The sequence below is a fragment of the Hippocampus bargibanti genome, linkage group LG08 (assembly GCF_051943395.1).
Source record: "Hippocampus bargibanti isolate YZ-2025 linkage group LG08, ASM5194339v1, whole genome shotgun sequence".
Classification (NCBI taxonomy): Eukaryota; Metazoa; Chordata; class Actinopteri; order Syngnathiformes; family Syngnathidae; genus Hippocampus; species Hippocampus bargibanti.
In genome coordinates this window covers 1935001-1962836 of record NC_142741.1, presented here as the reverse complement: position 1 = coordinate 1962836, position 27836 = coordinate 1935001, and the positions used below count along the sequence as shown (strand labels likewise).

At 39.6% G+C, this 27836-nt stretch overlaps 1 protein-coding gene across 1 annotated transcript in view; it reads right to left on the bottom strand.

Moving 5' to 3' along the window:
* tanc1b (tetratricopeptide repeat, ankyrin repeat and coiled-coil containing 1b) overlaps nt 1–27836 on the bottom strand; it is an 83714-nt gene that overhangs the window by 16854 nt on the left and 39024 nt on the right. Inside the window, exons 5-17 of the mRNA XM_089002127.1 lie at nt 20674–20807; nt 18199–18388; nt 16683–16979; nt 11866–11988; nt 11425–11706; nt 10686–10834; nt 8606–8837; nt 8353–8519; nt 5327–5934; nt 4252–4360; nt 3964–4086; nt 1827–2063; nt 460–645 (exon numbers count right to left, since the gene is read on the bottom strand). Of these exons, the coding sequence (XP_088858253.1) occupies nt 460–645; nt 1827–2063; nt 3964–4086; nt 4252–4360; nt 5327–5934; nt 8353–8519; nt 8606–8837; nt 10686–10834; nt 11425–11706; nt 11866–11988; nt 16683–16979; nt 18199–18388; nt 20674–20807 (2837 nt within the window). The remainder of the gene's footprint in view (nt 1–459; nt 646–1826; nt 2064–3963; nt 4087–4251; nt 4361–5326; nt 5935–8352; nt 8520–8605; nt 8838–10685; nt 10835–11424; nt 11707–11865; nt 11989–16682; nt 16980–18198; nt 18389–20673; nt 20808–27836) is intronic.

Below are 27836 nucleotides of genomic sequence, written 5' to 3'. Positions count from 1 at the left end.
TTATCTAACTTCAAAAAAATCATGTAAAATTATGTGAAAAACGAATTACTCATGTAAAAAAAAATACACAATATCAAATATTTTTATTTATGTGGCTTGATTTATATGTGCACAGAGAGCATCCACTAACTTTCATTTTCCCTGTGGTTACTCTGGTCTGATGATCAGCTGTCACTCATTTGCTTTTCATATCAATAATGCTATCATACCAACTAGTAACAATATAATAATTGAATAATAATAACAGTGGTCCTCAGTGTGCTCAGGGAGCACACATTCAATTTTGTGTTTTCATGCATGCTAATTTCTTTAGCCTGTCTATGGGATTTCCCATCAAATGTTAGCATTAAGCTAATGTACGTGATTCACCCTTCTAATGCTTTTTTATTTTATTTTTTCTCTCTCAGCAAATTTCAACTCCCTCAGGTACAATTTTGAGTCCGAAAAAAACAAACAAACCTGTGTATGTCCCATGCTGGCCGCTCCTATCAAAGCCTGTTGCAAGGCTTTGCTCTTCAACGCGCAATCGTGCTGCTCCCCCTCGGCGCTCCATTCCATTTCCAGCAGGTACTGAATAATATCTGGATGCCCACGGAGAGCGGCGTGCACAAGAGCGCACTGGCCGCTTTTATCGACGTGGTCGACCTGGCAAACAAATATTTGTTAGCGGGATTACTTTTCTGTGGGGGGTGTCGATGTAGTCAGTGCGTATCCATTGCGAGTCATGAAGATAACCCACAACAGCGTTCACAGGAGGAATGGGTGTAAAGTAGAGCTGAATATGTCATCAAATTCATATCGATATTGAAATGCAGCAGTACCTCAAAGAAAATGTATTTTCAAGTGTATAAGGCACACCCAAAAGCAGGAATGACATCATTTCAAAAGGGGCCTATCAGCTACGAGATAGAAGGGTGGAATATGATATTAGACTAAAGTAAGAATGGTTGAGTAACGGTACATGAACGACAAATACGCAAGGTAGTATAAGGAGTGTGTAAGGACAAAGGTGTGTATTCCAAAAAATAATTTCCCTTGGGAAACTATTAAAATGAGAATAATCCGTTCCCAGATCCCCATAAAACATAATTTTCGACTAAATACGCCTTAAAACTACACAAAATATACCCTATTTTATGTATAATAAATGTGCTATGGTCTTATAATTAAATAAATAAACTGTACTGTATAATAAAGTGGTTTTATATAACTTTGTTTTTTACCTTACCTTACCCATTGATGGCTTGATGGAATGGAGTGGCCGGTTTCATCAGCATTAAACACTCGATGAGGAACGTCGCCTTCTTCTTTCACCATCTTGAGGAATGATGCCATCCATTGTAGGTGCTTTCTCTGCCATAATTTTACCTTGTTCCTCATCAATTATGTTCTGTTTAGCTGGGTTGATAACTTTTTGCATCAAGTGTACAGATGGCTTGTGCGGGTTATTTGTGGAGCCTGATTGATGGGAATTTTAACCTTGCAGTCTAGACTCTGCCTTTGAACTATCAAAGTTGAAACTAGTCCACATTTCACTGTTTTCTATCCATTTTGTCACTCTCTCTCTCTGTCGTTAATGTAAAATTATAATTATATATTTGGAAACTTTTATATATTGACATATTATATTTGGAAAACTTTTTTTTCATTCATTGGTGGTGTGCCTTATAGTCCGGTGTGCCTTATATTTGCAAAACGTTTCAAAATACACCATTCATTGGTGGTGCGCCTTATACACCGGAAAATACAGTAGGTAAACGTATAACATAAGCTGTCCCGGGTTTAAAAATCACGACATCCTGCAAAAAAAATGCGCATCCGCTGACCTTGGCGCCCCGCTTGCAGAGCATCACGACGAGACCGAGGTGCCCCGCGGCCGCCGAGTAGCACAGCGGATTCATTCCATTTTCCGACACCACCTCCATACTGGCTCCGAACTCCAGCAGCAAGGAGGCGATTTCCAAATGGCCAAGGTGGCACTGGACGCAGATGACCGGCGCGTTGTTCAGCACTTCCGTGCGGTAATTGACGTTGGCTCCGCCCAGAATGAGCAGACGACTCACCTGATGGGCGATGGAGACAATCAGTCAGTGAAAGTATCCAAATTGCTTCTACTGGTTGTTTAAATGGTGAATGCAACCACAAACTATGAACGGCTGATGGAGAATAAGAAGTTATCATATTTAAAAGTGTCATGCTGTTACATGCTTAGTCAACATGTGTGACTCCAATACACAATTGAAGCACAGACAACCTGGGGTCAATCTGAGGTCAACACACACAGTTTGTTAAGCTGTCATCTTCATATAGGAGATCTGCCCTTGGACAGAATTTAGGACTTGGGAAACTATCACCAAAGCAATTTACGACTTGAAACTCCTTCACAGGAAGAGCTCATTAGCCAGGTTACACATTTATCAGCTCATGGAAAAGACAATGTTTTATTGCTTACAGCTGTTCGTGCTTAGAACTCAAGAGGTGTGGTATTCTAATCAAGAAAACTATGTTTTACTAATGTATCACTTAAATTGCAGCTGCAGAATTCAGACGTCTGTCATGAATGACTGCGTCTCCTGCCGGCAGTAAAAGACAATCTTTCTGGGTCCGAGCCTTTGTCCACAGTGTCCGATTGAACATCTCTGACAATGGCTCAAAGTGTCAATTCTTTGTGACACGCCCACTTGTTCATCATTGGCTGCAGATGATCACATGCAATATGTATTGTATTGATGAAAAATAAGCATATGATCTGCATGGGTGGGCCACATAAAATAATAATAATAATAATAATAATAATAATAATAATAATCACATATTTAATTTCTAAGTGCCTTTCAAAACTCTCAAGGACATTTTACAGTCACTGGATTTTTTTTGTGCGGGTGAGTAGTGGCAGCCATTATAATTTGCCGCATTCACAACCCGCTCTAATGAGGAGAAAAGCAATCGAAAAAGAAATACGATCAATGATAGATGCAAAGAACTGATCTGGACGTGTGTTTCAATCGACACCGTCGCCATGACAACAAACAGCCTTTTGATCAATGGAGTGGAGTATGTGCCTCGTATGTTTCCCATTCAAAATCTTTTTTGGGAAACGTTACCTTAGCCTGAACTCAAGCGCGTTTCTCACACTCAAGAAAGTTGTTTTTTTTCCCCTCTTCTCCGAGATGAAGGAAAATCAATACTACATGTAACAACAACAAGGCACGAGAGTCTCACCGAGGACGGAATATGAAAAAGGGTGAATTTTGTCAGCGGTGAATAGATTTAACGTGACGGAGGACAGAACAAGGTCACGTTTGTAAACGTTGCGCTGCGAGCGTTGCCGCAATCGCGCATCATAACTCACAAATGCGTATTGGCGATGACAACAAGTGGAACGCTAGCTAACACGTGTGACAAGCGACGACAACTGATTCAGCCGCCAGCCTGAAAGCATCAATCAGAGATAAATGTGCTTTCTTGAAGAGGCTCCTCAGTAGAAACAAAAGAGAGCGAATGTGAATTGATTCGAAACGTTAATGTTAGAGGTGATGCTAACTCTTTGGGATTACAAACAAAGCACAGAAGAGAGAAAAAAAGTCTGGTCCATAGATGCAAATGAGGTTGTACCTGAATTAATTGGGTGCCCGACATCAATATTTAATTTATTTCTGGAGCAGCCATGTCTTCAAATACATTTTAATGTACAGTGATACCTTGGCTTACGAACTTAATTGGTTTCCAGACAGAGTGTGTAAAGCGAAAAGTGTGTATCCCAAAAATTTATTTCCCATTGGAAACCATTAAAATGAGAATAATCCGTTCCCAGGTCCCCATAAAACACAATTTTCTAATATTCTAAGCCTTAAAACTACACAAAATATACCTCATTTTATGTATAAATGTCCTATGGTATGATAATTAAAGAAATAAACTGTACTGTATAATAAACTGAAAATAATCTAAAAATCATCTCACCTTTACGTTGGGAGTGTAGAGGTTCCTGAGAGAAGCTAACGCCGCCGAGAGGCCATCGGCGCTGCAGCTGATCCACAAAGCCTGCAGCACACTGGATGACACGCCAGTTCTCTTACTCAGGCCCTGCCACACACATACAACATCACATGGAGCTATTGGAGGACGGGGGTGATGTGGTGAAAGGATGAGGTTCTGGTCATGGTACAGGCTGAAGAATTTTGGACAAGTTGAAGTTTCTGAGGGACACCAAGGAGAAGTGAATTGCATTCTGAATGTCCGGTTTCTTACCTTGAAGATGTGGGCCTTCAGAATGTGGTGTCCTAATTCCATGGTCTGTTGCCGATTGAGTTTCCCTTCTTGACGGGACAGCATGAAGGCAATCAGAGCGTGACCAGTCCTGTCAGACACAATAAGGACGACATTTCCAAAGTTCTATTGAGCCGTATATTTGGAAAACATTAACATATTTATCGATTATATTTGGAAAATGTTTCATTCATTGTTGGTGCGCCTTCTACTCCGGTGCGCCTTATACACCGGAAAAATACGCTAATCAAAATAAATACACTCATTTTATATTTTAATAAAATGTGAAAGTTTGAAAAATATTGCTAATGCTAACCTCAATGTAAAATCCCATTCAAATGTAAATTGGCATTTACTCTGGGGAGCTAAATCATGTTGAGGTGAAGCTCTTTGTTACAGTTTAAGCAGTTGTGAAAGCGGCATATAAATCAGGATGTATTGAGTGTATTATTATATACAGACGCTCCCCTACTTACGAACATTTGAGTTATGAACAATGGTACATACGGACACGGTAGTCGTAGCAAATGTAGAATTCTCTACACAACTAACCCGCACAAGCCATCTGTACACTTGATGCAAAAAGCTATTAAGCTAGCTAAACAGAACACAATTGATGAGGAACAAGGTAAAATTATCGCAGAGAAAGCACCTACAAGGGATCATTCCTCAAGATGGTGAAAGAAGAAGGCTACGTTCCTCATCAAGTGTTTAATGCAGATGAAACCGGCAACTCCATTCCATCAAGCCATCAACGACCATCACAAAGGGAAATAAAATGACTTTATTATACAGGACAGTTTATTTCTTTAATTATAATACCATAGCACATTTATTCTCCATAAAATAAGGTATATTTTGTGTCGTTTTAAGGCTTAGAAAATTAGAAAGTAGAAAATGATGTTTGATGGGGAACGGATTATTCTCATTTTAATGGTTTCCTATGGGAAATTAATTCTTGGGATACACACTTTTCGCCTTACACACTCTGCGTGGGAACCAATTCAGTTCGTAAGCCAAGGTATCACTGTATTGTACAAGAGAGCAAAGAACTTACCTGGGGTCGCAAAGGAAATCGGTGCTCTCGCCGTCAGCCCGCCAAACGAGCCACTCCCTAAAGGACGGATGGCAAAACATGCGCGTTTTGTCGCGGCGTCTGATGAGGAATCCCGACAGCGAGTCCATCCGTTGCTGGAAGTCCTCCCAGGGTAGCTGGCCTCGGACGTCGCCGGCGTTGATGGCGTGGAAAAGCTGTTCGTCGGTCATCGGGTGAAGCGACGCCAACGCCAGGTTGAGGATGGGCAGCGAGCGCTCAAACGCCGAATTGGTCATGAACTTCATGTTGCACTGCAGCTGGTAAAGCTCGGCCAAGGAGACGGGGACCACTTTGTAGCTGGAGCTTTTGATGACCAGGTGGCCTCGTTCGAACAGATCCAGGGTGAGTTTGAGATAAAGGTAGGAGCCCTGGCTGCGGGAGACCAAGTGGTTGCTTAGCTTGGTCACGGCGACCGGATCTGCTTTGCCGTTCAGGCTGATGTTGTTCATGACGTCCTTGCTGCCGTTGACGCGGTACTGGATGTAAGCGTTGAGGTCGTTGCTTATCTCTAAATTATCCGAAAAGTCGTCCAGAGAGATCTTGGAGAAAGGGAGGAGATCGGTGATCTCCTGTGAAACAGAAGTGGAGTGTCGGGGTAGGTGGAGAAGATAGAATTCAGTCACTTATAAAATGGTGACGGGAGATTCAAATGAAAATCATAAAACAGCGGAGCACTTTCAGATGGTTTCAAATATTTATCGCTGGAGCAATCGATATGCGACTCGGACATCGTTTGAAGATTGCTGGCCAAGCCTTTGCCATTGAAAAAAAAGCAATTGTTATTGTATTATTATTATTATGATTATGATAATTATTATGATGATTATTATTATTATTAGTAGTAGTAGTAGTATTAGTAGTAGTAGTTAGTAGTATTCTAATATTGTTATTCTAATATGATAATGATGATGATGATGATGATTATTATTATTAGACTGCTATTCTAATATGTTTATATTATTATCATTATTATTAGTATTATTGTGATTCCTATCATTATCATTATTATTATATTGTTATTCTCATATTATTATATTTTATTATATTTGTATTTTAATATTATGATATTATTAGATTGTAATTCTAATATTATTATATCATTATCATTATTATTATTATTATTATTATTAGTAGTAGTAGTAGTATTATTATTGTTAGACTGGTATTCTAATATTATTTTATTATTATCATTATTAGTACGATTGTTATTACTATCATTATTATATTGTAATTCTCATATTATTATTATAATATTTTATTATATTTGTATTTTAATATTATTATATTATTATTATTATCATATAAGATTGTTATTCTAATATTATTATCTAATTCTAATAATGATAATTATTATTATTATTAATAGTAGTAGTAGTATTAGTCGTAGTAGTAGTAGTACTATTGTATTCTAATATTATTATTGTATTATTATCATTATTATCGTTATTATTAGTAGTATTATTGTTATTACTATCATTATCATGAGATTGTAATTCTCATATTATTATATTATTGTTATATTTTATTATACTTCTATTTTAATGTTATTATATTATCATCATTATTATTATTATTATTATTATTATTATTATTATTATTAAAAAAAGGAAGAAACTGGACACTTGTGCTGTGGATATGGGTTGATGCAGTGCAGCTGCATATATCAATGTGCCTTACTTGGTACTTGCACTATGCACAGTTTTTTTTCGTGAAACGGTTTTGCACATTTACAGTATACATTGGACATTTTTGTTTTGCTATGCTTGGAATATCCATTGTGGGACGAATAAAGCTTTTCTGATTATATTGTTATTCTACAACAACAACAACAACAAAAAGTCAGGAAAAGATATCATACACAGTATATAGTCAATATTTGACTTCCCTCTATTGTCTATGATTAATTTGCCTCCTGATCTAACACACAAAAAAAAATACAAAACACCCTATATTCAGGGAGCATAGACATTGTTGAATAACAGTAAACAAATGGAAATCATAACAGCACCCCTCGGTAATGACTGTTTTTGTTTTGCAGAAGCGCATGAGCGGAATTGGAGACCATCTTCGGAATATGAATAACCTAGACCCCCCCCGCCCCCAACGAGGGAATGTCGCAGGGTTTCATCCATTTTCAACATCCCGCAGTTGTCTGCCAGAGTGGCAGACAACAATTCACACCGCGTGCGCGCAATCGCTAAGTGGAAACGAGATATAAAAATGGCACTTTTTCCTTAATCCCCCCCCCCCCTCCAAAAAAATCAAAACAATGGATGGCATAAGCGATGAGATGTTGATCGATGAAAAGGTTTCTTCAGCCGTCATCTGTACAAATTTGAAGGTGTCGGACGTTTCGCTTCTTATCCAAGATCCTTTTTCTTCTATATATATATATATATATAGGGTCGATACTACCAGTAAGTTCGCTGAAGAAGCTTCTTGGATAAGAAGCGAAACGAAACAAAGTTTTACTGGTAGTATCGGCCCTATATATATATATATATATATATATATATATATATATATATAGGGCCGATACTACCAGTAAGACTTTAGTTCGCTAAAAAAGCATCTTGGATAAGAAGTGAAACAAACTAAAGTCTTACTGGTAGTATCGGTCTTATATATATACATATACAGTAAAGTCTCGTTATATCGATATTCAAGGGAGTCCGAAAAAATATCGATATAACCGGGACTATCGATATATCCGACCCTGTTTGCATGTAATTTTCTCTGTGCGTGCATAGAAATAGTATCGATATAACCGGGACTATCGATATATCCGATATCGATATAACGAGACTTTACTGTATATAGGGCCGATACTACCAGTAAGACTTTAGTTCGCTAAAAAAGCATCTTGGATAAGAAGCGAAACGTCCGACACCATCAAATTTGTACAGATGACGTCTGAAGAAACCTTCTCATCGATGGACCACGCCTGTACGACTGAGAGCTTACACAGACGATGAGATGTTGCTTACCAGCAAGCTAACGCGGACGGTGACCACCATTTTGAGCCAAGGAGGGAACTTGGTGATAATCTTTGTAATAAACGAAGCGATGGTGTCTCCGTAGTCGGGCTTGTGGAATTCAGCTTCGTTTAATCCGTCGATCAAAATGATGAGATTCTCTTCTGGAATTTTCCGTTCTGGAATGACATGATGACATTTAAGATATGTCGCCGGCTTGATATCAAATCACGCGAGTTGAACCAAAACCCGGCGCTAGTTTTACCTTTACGAAGGTTAGCCAGAGGCTCAAGGACGCCCCTTCGGAAAGCCGCCGCGGGGTCCTGGACGCAGGAACGTAGACTTAGCATGCTATGGAGGTGAGGTTCTTTGAGCAAGAGTTCCCGGTAGGAACTCAGCTGGTGCGCTCGGCACAACAGGGCGGCGATACTGTGCACGAATTCCGGGACGAGGCAGGTGTATGTGTTGTCTGCTTGGCAGTAATGGTAGGCCACCACCTGTAAATAGCACAAAATGGAGATGGAATATGGGTTAAGGGTGGCGGGGGTGATTCCTGGTCTTTTCCGTGGTCATTCATATCCCGCCAACGGCTGGAAATCAATACAGGGGAGAGGCTGATTTTTGTTGTTGTTGCTGGAAACATTATTAGTGAGGTTCATCGCGAAGCCTTCCGGCATAGAAAATATAAGAGTTATTTTGATATGAGGAAAAATATCCGGCCAAAACTACCATGGGGGAAATGGGAAAGGGGTTTAATCACTTCAAATAAAAAAAAATGTGCAGGCTGAGGAAAGAGGTAGTATTTTGGCCTTAGTTTTCAGAAATAAACCAATTTTGTTTTTTTGTTGTCTTTTTTGGAGATAGTAAATACAATATAAGCAAAAACTTCTACTTCTTATTTACTTTTGGGGGATTTTATGGAATATTTGGGCATTACAGTTTTCAGAAAAAAAACAATTTTGTTTTTGTGGAGAGAGTAAATACAACAACAAAAAAAAGAATTTTTTAAATTTACTTTTTATTTTTAACAGAAAAACTGTGGGTGAGCAGCGGCAGCAACACGCACCAGCGTTCACTCAACTCGGAAGTAAATCAAATAGATAGAAAGCTAGCTAGCTAGCCAATAGATAGCTAATAGCTAGCCAGCTAGATAGCTAGCCAGCCAACCAGAGAGCTATATAGCTAATAGATAGCAAGCTAGATAGCCGGCCAGGAAACTAGATAGCAAATAGATAGCAAATAGCTAGCTAGCGAGGTAGCCAGCTAGACCGCTAGCTGGATAGCTAGATAAATAAATCAAGAAATATTCACACTAAATGCTGATTTATTCGACTTCCGACGCGACCATTGGATATTGAACTTGACTTTAACAATAATAATAATAATAATAATAATAATACATTTAATTTATAAGCGCCTTTCAAAACTCTCAAGGTCACTTTACTTTCACAGGGAATTTTTTTCTGTCGGTGAGCAGCGGCAGTGACACGCACCAGCGTTCACTCAACCCAGAAGTAACTCAAATAGATAGAAAGCCAGCTAGCTATCCAATAGATAGCTAATAGCCAGCCAGCCAGCCAGATAGCTATATAGCTAATAGATAGTGAAAAACACTATCAGATAGCTAGCTAGATAGCGGCCTGGGAGCTAGCTAGGTGAGCAGCGACACACGCCAGCGTTCACTCAACCTGGAAGTAAATCAAATAGATAGAAAGCTAGCTAGCTATCCAATAGATAGCTAATAGCCAGCCAGCCAGCCAGATCGCTATATAGCTAATAGATAGTGAAAAACACTCTATCAGATAGCTAGCTAGATAGCCGGCCAGGGAGCTGGCTAGGTGAGCAGCGGCAGCGACACGTAGCAGCGTTCACTCAACCCGGAAGTAACTCAAATAGATAGAAAGCTAGCTAGTTCGCTAATAGATAGCTAATAAGGCACTACAGTCGCAATTGGAGTGACGCACTACTTCTTTTACAGGGGGAAATGAGTCGGTGGCTAATGACAGTCGTTGCTAATGAGTGTTGTGGCTAAATATGACTTCACATATAAGGTGCGCCTTCGTCGTATAAGGCGCAGCGTCATCTTTTGAAGAAAATCAAGGCTTTTGGGTGCGCCTTATACATCGGAAAATACGCTACTCAGCTAGCCGCCACCGTGACTAATAAAATAAAGCAGCCCACCGTAGCCTCTGGAGGACCAACACCTTATTCTGCCTGTAACAAATGATCCCAATAACAACCCCCCCCCCCCTCTTTATTTCTACCGTGAACCCACTGAATACCCCCCCCCCCCCCCCCCCCCCCCCACACACATCCCACCTCTCAGTACTTTAGCCAAGATGTACCTTTGCAGCGAGCCGTTTGACAGCTTCCTCCCTGCGGCGCAGCGTTTCAGGCGTTCCCGGACAGCTATTGGTCCTCAATGTATTCGCCGCACTGGACGGTGGTGTGGGCTGCGGGGGTTGGCTGAGAGGAAGTTCCGAGTTTGGCCCGCCTTAAAAAGAGATAAATGGCCCTTTTAAAGGACAACCGACGCCTCCGGCAGCAAGACTACTATTTGATACTAGTTGATACAAATTGCCAGCAGACAAATCGGACCATTTCTAACGGCTCTTGGGCGCCATTTTCTGCATTTTCTGGGTGCTACATTGCTGTCATCGACGGCTCGAATTGATACGGTAGGACTCCTTTAATCGATTGCAAACATTTATGCTTTCCTCTTCAGAACTATTTGAATCATATTCATAACTGGATGAGGAACAAGAAAGCATCTTCTTCGAATCTGAAGCCATTGTTTTGATTCTCCAGCAAGGCAAGTCACGAACTGGGGGCGGGACCTTCTGAAACTTCTGAAAATCCTCAATTCACAGCTCAATTTGTAGCAGTTTTAGCACATTTGAAGTCATTTTTATTGGTGTTTTGCATTTGACTAAAACTATCAGCCTGCGTGTTTTGGGTATTTTAGATGCCCTAAAACGTTTTTCTGATGTCACTTAGGATACAAAAAAATGGCGTCGGTTGTCCTTTAATGTTTTCTTTTGGCAATCGGGAGTGTAGATTTGAATTTACAATGTCGTCCATTACTTTTGGGTGAGTCACTCGGGCTGTTGGACGCAATCTGCCGCATGCGTCCGCCATGACAGCTCAAGGCCACCAGCCGTGAAACGATGGCCGTCTTCCCGTAACCCACGTTGCCCGCGATGACGGCGCCGCGGCACTCAGCCGACTCGCCGTCCTTTAAGACGTCTTCTAGCTTCTGGAAGAGCCAATCACGGCCCACGAAGATGGAATCCACGGTGATGCTGGGCACCTCGAACAACAGGGGCTTCAGCATGATGTCCACCGGTTTATAAGGAGAGAAACGACCTGGCGTGGGGCGGAAAGGTCAACAAAATGAAACATGGCGGTGGGAACATTTCATTTTTCAGTACGTAGAGAGGTTTCAAGTTGAAATTGGGTTGTAATCCAAGACGGGGAGGGATTATCGCCAAAGATTGGACATCACGTATTGTTGCTGTCTGTCACCTTTGGAGTCCTGAGGTGGCCTCCCGCCCGTATTGTGCCAAGGGAGACGAATGGACGTCCGTAGCGGCGTGTTGCGCTGTTCATCCAGATAGTTTAGATCCTCCAGTTTTGTGGAGCTGGTTGCTATCGATATGGAAAGAATTTAAACAAATAAATACATGTAAATCACAAAGTAGAGCAATAAACAATCCAGGATGTTTTTATCAAGCTATCTAGCTATCCAGCTGGGTATCTAGCTGGCTATCTAGCTATTTATCTAGCAAGCTAGCTAGCTATTTGTTATCTATTTGCTATTTATCAGCTTGGCTGTCTGGCTGGTTATCTAGCTAAATATCTATTACCTGTGTGGCTAGCTATCAAGCTAACTACATATCTATTAGCTATATGGCTGTCTGGCTATCTATCTAGAAGGCTACCGAGCTAGCTAGCTATTTGCTATCTATTTGCTATTTATTAGCTATCAATTAGCTATATGTGAGCTGTCTGGCTGGCTATCTTGCTAAATATATATGAGCAGTCTGACTAGATGGCTAGCTATCTAGCTAGCTATATATCTATTAGGTATATGGATGTCAGGCTGTCTATCTAGCTTGCTCTCTAGCTGGCTATCAAGCTAGCTATCTATTTGCTATTTATTAGCTATCTGTTAGCTGTCCGGCTGGTTATCTAGCTAAATATCGATTAGGTATCTGGCTAGATGGCTAGCTATCAAGCTAACTAAATATCTATTAGCTATATGGATGTCAGGTTATCTATCTAGCTGGCTACCGAGCGAGCTAGCTATTTGCTACCAATTTTCTACTTATTAGCTATCTGTCAGCTATCTGTTAGCTGTCTGGCTGTTATCTAGCTAAATATCTATTAGCTGTCTGGCTAACTATCAAGCTATCTACATATCTATTAGCTATATGGATGTCAGGCTATCTATCTGGCTGGCTACCGAACTACCTTGCTATTTGCTATCTGTTAGCTGTCTGGCTGGTTATCTAGCTAAATATCGATTAGGTGTCTGGCTATATGGCTAGCTATTAAGCTAACTAAAAATCTATTAGCTATATGGCTGTCTATCTGTCAAGCTAGCTATTAGCCATCTTAGCTATGAGTTAGTTATCTGTTAGCTGTCTGGCTAGCTAAATATCTATTCGCCGTCTGGCTATCAAGCTAGCTACATATCTATTAGCTATATGGCTGTCTGGCTATCTATCTATCAAGCTAGCTGGTTATTAGCTATCTATCGTCGCTGCTCACACACAGAAAAAAAACATATCTTTTTTCCGTTTTGGATCATGGCTCGGATACCATTTGCAGATTTTCGAGCGTTTGTGCTAAGGGAAAACTTTTTGCCGCGATACGTACATTAAGCTTCTCCTGTGGAAAAAAAGGGGGAGTGTGTGTGTGTGTGTGTGTGGGGGGGGGAATCCAGCTCGCTGACCTCTCATTTCTCAGCTTCTCTTTCCCCACAAGCCGAGGTTAGATTACTTTTGCCTCTTATACGAGTGCGAGGGGAAATCTTGTCGAGCGAGCCGCAGAAATGTTGCAGATGACCGCCAAACAGGCCCAATCGCCCATCCCGAGCAGCGTATGTCAATCAAACCGCAATCGGTCCGATGCCAAACACGTCACACTGAGTCATCATTTTTTTTTTTTCTTTCCTTTTTTTCCTAATTGCCTTTTTTTGTTCTGCTGGTTTAAAAAAAATAACCCGATCACTGGATCAATAAAATGTCACTTCATTTCTCAGTGCATTTCAAAACTCTCAAGGTCACTTTAAAGTCACAGGATCAGTTTCAGGCTATGGGTGAGCAGCGGCAGCCACATGCGCCAGCGTTCACTCAACCCGGAATAACTCAAATAGATCAAGTTAGCTAGCTAACTAATAGATAGGCAGCTAGCTAGCTAGACAGCTAATAGATAGCAAATAGATAGCTAGCTAGGTAGCCAGCAACGGTGACCCCATTAAACCGGAAATAATTTAAATAGATCAAGTTAGCTAGCTAACTAATAGATAGACAGCTAGTTAGCTAGTTAGACAGCTAATAGATAGCAAATAGATAGATTGGATTGGATTGGATTGGATTGGATATGCCTTTATTAGTCTCACAGTGGAGAAATTTACATTTCACAGCAGCAAAGTGATGAAAGGAATGAAAGTAGAAAAACGAAATACATGAGCTGCTGGAAAGGCAGCCACTCTCGCGGCGCCGTCTTGAAGTCAAAAGAACAAAAAAAAAAAAAACTAAATAACAAATAATATGACAGCATATGATAGCTAGGTAGCCAGCAATGGTGACCCCGTTCAACCGGGAATAACTCAAATAGATAGTTAGCTAGCTAACTAATAGATAGACAGCTAGTTAGCTAGTTAGACAGCTAATAGATAGCAAATAGATAGCTAGCTAGGTAGCCAGCAATGGTGACCCCGTTCAACCGGGAATAACTCAAATAGATAAAGTTAGCTAGCTAGCTAATAGATAACTAATAGCTAACTAGCTAGCTAATAGATAGCAAATAGATAGCTAGCTAGGTAGCCAGCAATGGTGACCCCGTTCAACCGGGAAAAACTCAAATCGATACAGTTAGCTAGCTAGCTAATAGATAACTAATAGCTAACTAGCTAGCTAATAGATAGCAAATAGATAGCTAGCTAGGTAGCCAGCAATGGTGACCCCGTTCAACCGGGAATAACTCAAATAGATACAGTTAGCTAGCTAGCTAATAGATAACTAATAGCTAACTAGCTAGCTAATAGATAGCAAATAGATAGCTAGCTAGGTAGCCAGCAATGGTGACCCCATTCAACTGGGAATAACTCAAATAGATACAGTTAGCTAGCTAGCTAATAGATAACTAATAGCTAGCCAGCGAGCTAATATAGTGTAAATTATGGACGCAACTTGTCCGAAGGTGTCGGTTGTCCTTTAATTTAAACACACTTTTCAAACAACATTTTTTTACGCGACATAAATTCGGGGGGGGGGGGGATAACAACTGAGATTCCGTGCATGTTTACGTGCAGAACATCTACGATGAAGACAAATTTTCCCAACGGAAACTTAATGGCGCCCAGAGTCACGGCGGATAAACGAAGCAATCTTTCCGTGTCCTTGCTTTGCTTTGCTTTGTCACACGGCGGGAAAATTTGAGGTGTGAATTGTGACGGTACCCCAGAGGGCAATGCTGCATAACTATGACATCAGCTCATAAACTCTCAGCACGCACACACACGCACACACACACACACACTTGTGGCTTGCTTACTTTACGAGCTTGTATGTGTTGGCGGCATTCTTATTAATGTCAAGCAGACATGCAAAAAAAGGTTTAGGACTCTAGAGACCGCAAAAAAAAAAAAAGTAGGTCGAGGACAAGTTTATAATTGCAACATGGGCGTAGCTGCCAGTGATACGGGGAACAAATTATGTTAAGGGGGGGGGTGGAAGGACAAAAAAAGTGCTGCAATTAAAAATAAATAAATAAATGCATAAAAAACAATATAAATACAAAAATAAACCAACAAATGAATGAATGAATAAATCTAAAAATGAAATCAAATGGACTAAAATACAATTAAAAAAAAAATAAAATAAAAACAAGTATTAATATAATTAAAAAAATACATAAATAATTAAAAATACATAAATAAATACATAAATAAATGAAAAAAACATTATAAATAAATAACTATAAATACAAAAATAAACCAACAAATGAATAAAGAAATCTAAAAATGAAATCAAATGGAATAAAATAAAATGTAAAAATAAATAAAATAAAAACAATTATTAATAAAATAAAAGAAGAAATAAATACATAAATAATTAAAAATAAATAAATAGATAAATACATAAATACATGACAAAAACCAATATGAATAAATAACTATAAATACAAAAATAAACCAGTAAATGAATAAATAAATCTAAAAATGAAATAAAATGGAATAAAATAAAATTTAAAAGTAAATACAATAAAAACAAATATTAATATAATAAAAAAGAAATAAATACCTAAATAATTAAAAATAAATAAATAAATAAAACAATATAAATAATTAACTATAAATACAAAAATAAACCAACAAATGCATGAATGAATAAATCTAAAAATGAAATCAAATGGACTAAAATACAATTTAAAAATAAATAAAATAAAAACAAGTATTAATATAATAAATAAATACATAAATAATTAAAAATACATAAATAAATAAAAAAACACTATAAATAATTAACTATAAATACAAAAATAAACCAACAAATGAATAAATAAATCTAAAAATGAAATCAAATGGAATAAAATAAAATGTAAAAATAAATAAAATAAAAACAATTATTAATATAATAAAAAAGAAATAAATACCAAAATAATTAAAAATAAATAAATAAATAAAACAATATAAATAATTAACTATAAATACAAAAATAAACCAACAAATGAATGAATGAATAAATCTAAAAATGAAATCAAATGGAATAAAATAACATTTAAAAATAAATCATGAAAACAAATAATTATAAATGAAATAAAAAAAATCAGACAAATAAATACATAATTAAAAATAAATAAATAAATAATTAATAAATAACTATAAAGAAATAAAAAACTAACAAACAAATGAATAAATAAATCTAAAAATGAAATAAAATAAAACTTCCATCCATTTTTGAACATGTGTCTTAGACAGTAAGCTTTTTTAGTCAATTGTTCCGGATGATTCCGGATTTGAATTGTGAAACTTTCTGTTACGTATGCAAAATATGGTCGGCACTAAAGCCAACCGGATGGGGAAAAAAAATAAGCAGTCGTGGAGGATTTACCTGCGACAGAGTTGGGCCTGGGCAACAACAGAAGCGAAGATGTTTGTTGAGTGTATGTATTCGGTCCCTCGGACGCTTGCGGAGGTGCGACCGCGGACGGATTCTCCATCCTGGACGCGTTATCGGACGGCGTGGCCGAAGCGCCGGCGGAGTCTTCCTCCTCCACAGGAGAGCAGGTGTCGGCCCGCATGGTCTGGGTCAAAGCATGGCGGCCGCTGCCTCTCAGGCTGCCATCTTTGCTCCACTCCAGGCTGGAACCGCTGCGGTCGTCATTCTCCGAGGAACTGGTGATGGTGGCTGGGATCGATCGGGTAGACGGAGAGAACATTTCAGTCTGGATGTAATAATACAGTAAAGTCTCGTTATATCGATATCGGTTATATCGATAGTACCGCTTATTACGATACTATTTCTATGCACGCAAGGAGAAAATTACATGTGCGCAGGGTCTGATATATCGATAGTCCCGGTTATATCGATATTTTTCGGTCTCCCGAGAATATCGATATAACGAGACTTTACTGTAATAACAATAGATATATAGAAACATCATTTATAAGCGCCTTGTATAAGCGCCTTTAAAAACTTTCAAGGACACTTTACAGTCACAGGATATTTTTTCTGCGGGTGAGCAGCGGCAGCTACACGCGCCAGCGTTCACTCAACCTGGAATTCACTCAAATAGATAGAAAGCTAGCTAGCTAGCTAGCTAATAGATGCAACAATAATAATAATAATAATAATAATACATTTCATTTCTCAGCGCCTTTCAAAACTCCCAAGGTCACTTTTCAGTCACAGGATCAGTTTTTCTGTGGGTGAGCAGCAGCAGCCACACGCACCAGCGTTCACTCAACCCAGAAGTAACTCAAATACATAGAAAGCTAGCTAGCTAGATAGCCAATAGATAGCCAGCTCGACAGCTAGACAGCTATCTATATAACTAATAGATAGCCAGCCAGATAGCTAGCTAGCCAGCCAGTTAGCTAATAGATAGCAAATAGATAGCTAATAGAGAGCAAATAGATAGCTTAATAGATAGACGTGTCTCCAGTCAGGCGTGTGTACTCCTTTCCAACTGCTACACTGGTGACCCCGACGTGATACAGTGTATCCAGATCCAGCCTGCGATGTCATTCTATGTGGCCCATTCACAGTGGTTGGCCATCAGGGCCTTCTCTGCTGGCCTAAAAATATCTGACAGGCGCTGGCAATGTCAGAATTTTCACAAAAGTATGATTAACTAGTCACATGATTGGCTAGTCACTCGCCATTCATAGTATCACTAGCTGCTAAAGATAAGAGCATACTGGCCAGAGGTAGCACACCGTATCGGTAGCGAGTAGCATAGGCAAATATATTTTTGTGTTGATTTAATAATGGTTTGGTTGCATCAAAAGAGCGAAACACTCACATGGTGACATCTAGCCCAACATTGACAGAGTACGGGCCACGACCGAACAAACATGGCCGCAAAAACATCTGATGATTAATTAGCTGCTAAAGTTTCTCTTACCTATGATTCCGCTGTCTTTACTCTCCAGCGTGGAACTCGGACTAGTGATGGTCCCGCACGGGCTAGCGCGGTGGATGGGGGGTCGGCCGGTCGTGCTGTTGAGTGTGGAACACGGGCTGTCGGTGCAAGGTGACGCGGTGCTGCTGGTCAGTGTGGAGCAAGGGCTGATACCCTGGTTTGGCACAGAACACTGCGGAGGAGAAAAAGTGAAACTATGCGGGGAGAAGGAAGTAATAGAACATCGCTTGAGCAGATACAAATGCAACCCCCCCCCCCCCAGTAAATTCCTCTGGTGGGATACAAAAAAAAAAATAAAAATCCCATCCCGGTTACGGTGAATCATTCCACAGCTGCTAACGCTCCACTAATAAACGCTGTCAGTCAAAAGCCAATTTTGAAAGCTAAATTGAAAGACACGATGAGTGGTGAATGATAATAACGGCCTATAATGAAGTTTCATTACTGATTGAGACATGCAAGAGCATACAAACGCTCGACGAAAAGGATGACGCATTTTACGCGTACGGGTGAAGGCAAAATGAAATAAAATACAACCCCGGGAGAACTTGTGTGTTTGGAAGAAAAAAAAAAAAATATCTGCTTTGTAGTCCGTATGGCACGTTGCCCAGACCGCTGTGCGTGCGTGACAGCCGTACAACAGCTGCATGACAACCAGAACGATGTGAATCCGAGTGCGGCCATTTTCTTTTCACAAGTATTCTCAATTGACAGCAAACACGTAAACACCTTTTGAATCGTGCGACGGTCCGTGTTCATCTGTCCCATTTTTTAAGAGGACTCGAATGAAAATGGATCTCCGTGATCCTACCTTCAAGAATTTTTTCAGGATCTTAGCTTGATTGTTCTCACACTGTCACTATTTGCAAGCTGGTGGTGGTCGACCCCGAAAAAAGCAGGCAGGGGGGAGGAGTAGGGTGTATTTGACAAATTGTCCAAAGTAGCAAACAAAACTATGAGTAAAACAGTTTTTCTGCAGGTAAGTAGCGGAAGCCAGATGCACCAACCCGGAAGTAACGCACACACATTTAACTCAGAATTCTGACATTGAAATGTAGATGTACAATGAAAGTAGAAAAATAAAATACATGAGCTGCTGGAAAGGCAGCCACTCTCGCGGCGCTGTCTTGAAGTCAAAAGAACAAAAAAAAAAACTAAATAACAAATAACATGACAACACAAAGACACAGAGAGTCATTCATTCTGAAGCACTTTCTGTACCCTCTTTGTTACACAAAGCAGTTCCACATGAAAGACGAGAGGATCAAAGCGTCTCTTCACCAGTGGATCAGGGTCATCATGGTGGAATGTGCACGTCGACTACAAGCTAAATGTTGAAAGTAAACACGCAGCTGTAGCATCCATTGACGAAGAGATTGTCTCACATCTCCTGTCCCACATAAATCCGCTTCAATTCCAAGCCGCGACAGTTCCACATACGCATCGGCTTTAAACTCAGAATTCAGAGATTGAACTCAGAATTCCGACTTTTAACTCTGAATTCCGATTTTTACCTCTGAATTCAGATTTTTAACTCTGAATTTAGATTTTTAAGTCAGAATTCCGACTTTGAACTCTAAATTCTGACCTTTAACTCTGAATTCCGACTTTAACTCTGAATTCCGACTTTTAACTCTGAATTCCGATTTTTAGCACCTCCAAGGGATCATTCCTCAAGATGGTGAAAGAAGAAGGCGACATTCCTCATCAAGTGGATGATGAAAGCAGCCACTCCATTCCATCAAGCCATCAACGACCATCGCAAAGGTCAATAAAACAACTTTATTATACAGTACAGTTTATTTCTTTAATTATAATACCATAGCACATTTATTACACATAAAATAAGGTATATTTTGTGTAGTTTTAAGGCTTAGAAAATTCGAAAATGATGTTTTATGGGGACCTGGGAACGGATTATTCTGATTTTAATGGTTTCCTATGAGAAATTAATTTTTGGGAGACACACTTTTCGCCTTACACACTCTATCTGGGAACCAATTAAGTTCGTAAGCCAAGGTATCACTGTATTAACAAAAAGCCAAACAAACCTCAAGCTCATGACCACTAGCGTAAAATCTATTTCTGGTCACGGCGCCCAGACGCTAGTTGTTGCATACTCAAGAGCCCTCCGGGACAGACACTCAAGTTACTGACGCACACGGAACACTAAATGCTAAAAAAAAAAAAAATAATCAAAAAAAATCAAACAAACTCAGCGAGCTCAAACATTTGTTTGCCAGAGCGGAGAAAAGTCAAGAAGGAAGGGCACTTACAGTACGTTCCCCCATCCAACAATAACAAAAACAGCAAGGTTAAAAAGGAACGGTAAGCGGTAAGAAAACGACTGAAACCGCTGCCACAAGTCCTTTCGAGTCCTTGGTCACCGTCTTTCTCATGATGTCTACCCATGCTCCGACTAACTGGGGAGGGGAGTTTGGGAGACATATGGAATACCTTCTTTTCATTCTTGTCGTCCATAGGTATGCGCGCCGAACCGGGGATGTCTTCTCCCAGTAAGAAGCCCAACCTTGTCATCAGTTCCTGGGTGGCGGGGGAGGAGGAACTTGGCTGTTTCTCCACTTGCCGCTCTAGAGGACGAGAAAGAGAGAGAGAGAGAGAGAGAGATGTTAGTACAGCTCCCACGGGGCACTCTACCCGCCACGCTTCCCCGAGTGACGGTGCCAAATGCTATTCACTGCACCATCCAGCTGCTGCTCAGGTGCCGCACAACTTGAGAGGGAGGACAAGCGTTAAAGTCTGAGCATTAATTGTGTTTATTTCCAAGAAAACCTTAGACTCTCTTCTTTCATCAGAAAAAAAAAATGTTAGATGATAAATTGATGAAAAGGTTTCTTCAGCCGTCATCTGTACTTATTTGAAGGTGTCGGACGTTTCGCTTCTTATCCGAGAGGCTTCGTCAGCGAATTAAAAATTTGCTGGTAGCTTTGACCCGATATAAATATACAGTGATAACTCGGTTTAGGAACCCATTGACTTACAAACTTTTTGGTTTGCCAACGTTCAATTTATGAAATGTTTACCTTGGCATACAAACTATTTTTCGGGATACACACATAGCTGCCACAATGAGTGATGTGTCGTTCGCGAACGAGCCTGTTCTCCTAACAAGAACATGGCAGCTGACTCATTTTTGTCCCCTATTGCCCACCCCCAGTCTTCGGTTAAAGCCACGTGATTGGTCAAGAACGGTGCAGTGAGGGGAGGTGGTTTAAACATTAAAGAGACAGGCAAACGACAGAGAGAGAGTGACAAAATGGATAAAAAACAGTGAAATTTGGACTCGTTTTAACTTTGATAGTTGAAAGGCAGAGTGTAGACTGCAAGGTCAAGATTCCCATCAATCAGCCTCCACAAATACCCCAAACAAGCCATCTGTACACTTGATGCAAATAGCTATCAACCCAGCTAAACAGAACACAATTGATGAGGAACTAGGTAAAATTATCGCAGAGAAAACACCTACAAGGGATCATTCCTCAAGATGGTGAAAGAAGGTTACGTTCCTCATCAAGTGTTTAATGCTGATGAAACCAACCACTCCATTCCATCAAGCCATCAACGACCATCACAAAGGCAAATAAAACCACTTTATTGTACAGTACAGTTTATTTCTTTAATTATAACACAATAGCACAATTATTATACACAAAATAATGTAGATTTTGTGTAGTTTTAAGGCAAGGAAAATTCAAAAATGATGTTTTATGGGGACATGGGAACGGATTATTCTCATTTTAATGGTTTCCTATGGGAAAATAATTTTTTGGGATACACACTTTTCACCTTACACACTCTGTCTGGGAACCAATTAAGTTCATAAGCCAAGGTATCACTGTATTACTTACTGTGGCTTGAAATATTCGGGAAGGAAGCCAATGCAAATAAGTCATCATGTCCAACCATGGCAAAGTATCTGCCTCTCAAATACGCAATATGAAAGACAAATTAGACAGAAGAACAGATTGGGGGGGGGGGGGGGGGCAAAGGCAGACATCCAAAGTACACAAGTTTATTACGTCGTTCTCCATCATCAACTCTCCCCCCAGTTTTCTCCCCTTCATTTGCTCCTCAACTCTTCTTCTACTTGAAAATGCCGCTGGCAGTGAATCTGATTAAATGCGAAGAGAATTCCATCAATTAAAAAGCCATCCAGCCGAGATTTACACATTGGACGGCGGCAGCCAAAATGCCCTTGAATAGGAAAAGAAGTTTTCTTCAAGTGACAAACTTTTTACGTTGGATAACTTGTCAGCTTGTTAACGGTTCATGACATTTATTTAAAAGAGTAAAAACTGCGCATTTTGAAACCGTTTCAATGGTTTGGACTCCAAGTAGGCAAAAATTGCATTTATAATAATAATAATAATAATATAATAATAATAATAATAATAATAATAATACATTTCATTTCTAAGCGCCTTTCAAAACTCTCAAGTTCAATTTACAGTCACAGGATATTTTTTTTTTTCTGTGGGTGAGCAGCGGCAGCCACGCGCATTTTGAAACCTTTCAATGGTTTTGACTCCAAGTAACCAAAAAAATGCATTTATAATAATAATAATAATAATAATAATACATTTCATTTCTAAGCGCCTTTCAAAACTCTCAAGGTCACTTTACAGTCACCGTATTTTTTTTCTTCTGTGGGTGAGCAGCGGCAGCCACGTGCATTTTGAAACCTTTCAATAGTTTTGACTCCAAGTAACCAAAAAAATGCATTTATAATAATAATAATAATAATAATAATAATAATACATTTCATTTCTAAGCGCCTTTCAAAACTCTCAAGTTCAATTTACAGTCACAGGATTTTTTTTTTTCTGTGGGTGAGCAGCGGCAGCCACACGCATTTTGAAACCTTTCAATGGTTTTGACTCCAAGTAACCAAAAAAAATGCATTTATAATAAATAATAAATAATAAATAATAAATAATAAATAATACATTTCATTTCTAAGCGCCTTTCAAAACTCTCAAGTTCAATTTACAGTCACAGGATTTTTTTTTTTTTTTCTGTGGGTGAGCAACGGCAGCCCCAGGCACCAGCGTTCATTCAACCCGGGAAGTAAATAGATAGGAAGCTAGCTAGCTAGCGAGCCAATCGTTAGCCAACAGATATTAATAAAAAACAGTGGAAGTGGAAAAAAACAGCTCGCAGCTAAACAATTTTCATTTGCACTACAACCGATGCTAAAGGGAATACAATACAATGCAATGCAAAAAACACAATACAATACAATACAAAAGAAAAAACAACACAACACAACACAATACAATACATGGCACAATACAATACAATACATGGCTTGTGCGCCATCTTGTGGAATTTCTGGGCGCTACATTGGAGTCCAGACGGCTCGAATTGATATGGAAGGACTTCTTTAATCGATGGCAAACATTGATGCTTTCCTCTTCAGAACTATTCGAATCATATTCATAACTGGATGAGTACCAAGAAAGCATCTTCTCTGAATTTGAACTCTTTGAAGCTATTGTTTTGATTCTGGAGCAAGGCAGTTTGTGACGTCACAAACTTTCTGAAACTCGCCATCTCCGAGCTCATTTTGTGGCAGTTTTGGGACACTTTAAGTCCTTTTTATTGGTGTTTTACATTTGACTAAAAACCATCAGCCTACGTGTTTTGGGTACTTTAGATGTTATAAAACGTTTTTCTGATGTCAGTTAGGAAACACAAAAATGGTGTCCTTTAAAACCTAAACGAGGAGGCAAGCTTCATTAAAGCGCTGCTAATGAGCGCCGGCTGGGTTGCATTCTCAGCGGGGTAGAAATACCTTCTACGCGTCTTAGGAGCTTGTATATTCATGCCTTCCTCCCTTTTTATCCTTCATCCTTCTTTCGTCATTACGCGGATAGGCGGCTATTTCACACCTGCTCGTAAACCGTCAATTGCTTTTTTTTTCTTTTCTATCTCTTTACTACCTTCCTGATATTTAACTCATTCACTGCCATTCACAAATTTATACGGGGATATGACCAGGGAAATGTGACCTCGAGCGCCATTCTCGAATTTGTTCGGGTTTTGTTTTTTTCATGCTTGGGTGCCGATAAAGCGCTTGCCATGGCCTCTGGCAATGTTTTTTTACCTTCCACAAGGGAGCAACATTTGCCTTCTTTCCATGTTAGCGCTTTGTTCCAGCTTCAGTATGTATGCGTTGCATTGTATTTTCATCTCCCGCCTTCATTTCAAACTCATAACTCCAGACCCATATGATTTAGGAATTAACTTTTTTTTCTTGAATTTGTTCTGGTTTTGTTTTGTCATGCTTGGGTGCCGATAAAGAGCTTGCCATGGCCTCTGGTAATGTTTTTTCCCCTTCCACAAGGGAGCAGCATTTCTCTTCTTTCCGTGTTAGCGCTTTGTTCCAGCTTCAGATGTTGTTAAAGTGCTATATAAACCGATATGTATGTATGTATTGCATTAGATTTTGGACAGCCGCCCTCATTTCAAGCTCATATAACTCCAAACCCATATAAGTTAGGAATTAACTTTTTTCCTTCCAGACAATCATATTTCACGCTATATTCTGGTGCAGAAGCGCCATAAATGAGAAATATGGCCTCCATTTCCACTAAATTCACCTTGGATTGAACTTTAATTGCCAAATCTCTCCATTTCGTTGTGGCAGAACAGGAGACCTGGAAGTGTGCTGAATAAGCCCAAAGGTGGTCATGTGGCCATTCGCATAACCGGAACTCATCAAAGCGAGAGAAGTTAATTAGAGCCTTCAGAGGCAATCGTACGAGGCTGATGTTTCATTAAACTTGGGGAACAATTGAGCGTGAATCCATTTTCTGGAAGGTAGCGCCATCTCAAGTTAAGTTGGTTCCTTTATGGGTACGGCGGGAAGCTCGTGTCGTCATTCTGCCAAACAGAATCCATCAGGAACCTTATGTAGTCCTCAAAGTCAATATTCTGTGGGTCCTGGAATTTGAGTGACAATGACAAAAACCCTGGCACTGGAGTGGACACATTTTTTTTTTTTCATGCTTGGGTGCCGATAAAGCGCTGGCCATGGCCTCCGGCAATGTTTTTTTCCCTTCCACAAGGGGGCAGCAATTCCCTTTTTTTCATGTTAGTGCTTTGTTCCAGTTTCAGTTGTTGTTAAAGCGCTATATAAACCAATATGTCTGTACTGCATTATAATTTGGATAGCCACCCTCATTTCAAGCTCATATAACTCCAGACACGTATAACTTAGGATTTAACTATTTTTTTTCTGATGAAAGAAGAGAGTCTAAGGTTTTACACTGAAAAGTGTGATGTTAAGCGCCATTCCCGAATTTATTCGCGTTTTGGTTTTTCTTGCTAATAAAGCGCTGATCAGACCTCTGGCAATGTTTTTCACTTCTGCGAGGGGGCATAATTTGCATTTGAAAGCGCTATATAAACCAAGATGTAAATCAATCTGCATGTATTGTATTGTATTGTGTCGAGCTGCCCCCATTCCAAGCTCATATAACTCCAGACCCATATAACTTGGGAATTAACTGTTTTTGTCCTGAGGAAAGAAGAAAGAAGGCTAAAGTTTCTTACGCTGAAATAAAAGTTTATGCAGTCCTAAAACTCAATATTCTATGTGTCATGGAATTTGATTGACAATGACAAAAACCCTGGCACTGGAGTGGACACATTTTTTTGCACGTCTGGCAATGAATGAGTGAAATTACGGAAGATTTTTAAAAATCAGCTCATGTGTGTCATGATCTGGTTGGCGACCAACGGGTGGCGCTGTCGGCCCCGCCTGCAGCCTCGCAGGTGGTGGTCGTTACAATCAGTGACAGTCAAAAGGAGTCCCGGCACGACCATTCGGCGTCGGGTCATTGTATGCTCTGTATGCATTGAATGCAATTGTATGCATTGTGCATTGTATGCTGTGTATGTGTTTGTTTCATCTTGGCAGACTTTTCCTCTGGGTTTTATTTGATACTTTGTGTTTTTCTGTTCAAATGATTTTAACGTTTTTAGATTTTGTTCCTGTTGACTTTATTTTAATACAATTTCTCAAATACAACCTGATGCTCCCTCCTGCCTGCTTTTTGGGATCCACAACTGCCTTCACCACCGCGCAAAACGTGACAATCTATACATAAAATATGGATTTTTTTTTTTTAAATTGCACCACCCCACCTAAAAAAACAAAAACCAAAACAAAGAATTGTCTGTTTTCCCAAGTGCATAAAAATGAACATCAAAGATAAATGAACATTCACAAAGTGAGAAAACATGCAGCCAAGCGATCAGACACAAATTCATATCAACAACTAACCTAAAAGGCCACGGCAAGACAGTGAATCATCACTACACTCCCCCCCCCCCAAAAAAAAAAGAATTATCACTACCCAAAACAAATTACAGCTCATTTATCAACGCTGCTATTAATACAAATAATTCATTCCAGAATGCTCAATTGTGACATTAATGCTGATGATTAGTTGGAAGAAGCAACAATGAATGATGACTTGACAACCGAGCCGTCCTTTAGAAATACTTTCCACAGCTCCCACACAGGTTCATTCCCAAACAGACAAAAATGGACTTAAATTTGAATTACTATTTAGTTTTGAGGTTGTTTATTTTATTTTATTTTATTTTATTTTTGCAGCTAACTACGCGAAAGCTCAATTGGGAGTGACATACAGCTGAAAACAAGCACACCGTGCCTCCTGTTTGGAAAACAGAAACTAACAAATACTGTACTTGTGTTTCTTCATAAGTTTGTTTTTTTTTCATATGCTAGAGTTCATTTAGCTGGCTACTAGCTATCTATTTGCTATCTATTAGCTAACTGGTTGGCTATCTATTAGTTATATAGCTAGATGTCCAGCTGGCTATCTAGTGTCTATCTATTAGCTAGCTAGCTAGCTAGCGAGCTTTCTATGTATTTGAGTTACTTCCGGGTTGAGTGAACATTGGCGCGTGTGGCTGCCGTTGCTCACCCACAGAAAAACTGATCCTGTGACTACCTATTGTCTAGCTATCTAGCTAATGGCTAATCTAATGTCTAATTAGCTATCTAATCTAATTAGCTATCTAGCTAATCGAATGGCTGGCGCTCCAGCTAGTTTTCAATTAGCTAGCTAGCTATTAGCTGGCAAGCTAGCTATCTAACTTGTCCTGTGACTGTGAAGTGACCTTATTATTATTGTATCTATTAGCTAGCTTTCTATCTATTTGAGTGACCTGCGGGTTGAGTCAACGCTGGCGCGTGTGGCTGCCACTGCTCACCCACACTGATCCTGTGACTGTAAAGTGACCTTGAAAGATTCTGAAAGGCTCTTAGAAATCAAATATATTATTAATATTAAAAAAAAAATCCATCAACGTGATGAAATGTCAAATAAACGTGTGCACGTTGCCAGAAACCGCCATGATATCAGAATGGGCCAGCGCGGTGACTGCCGGCATTCGCTATTTTTCGAAGAAGCGGGTTTGACGACAATAAGCTGAGCAACAGTTGCCATCACGAACTCCGCGTCATGTGGCCCGGCATCATGGGATGCAACACAAAGACGGGTTTGACCCTGAGATGCATCAGCGGATAAAATGGTAACACACACACACATATATATATATAT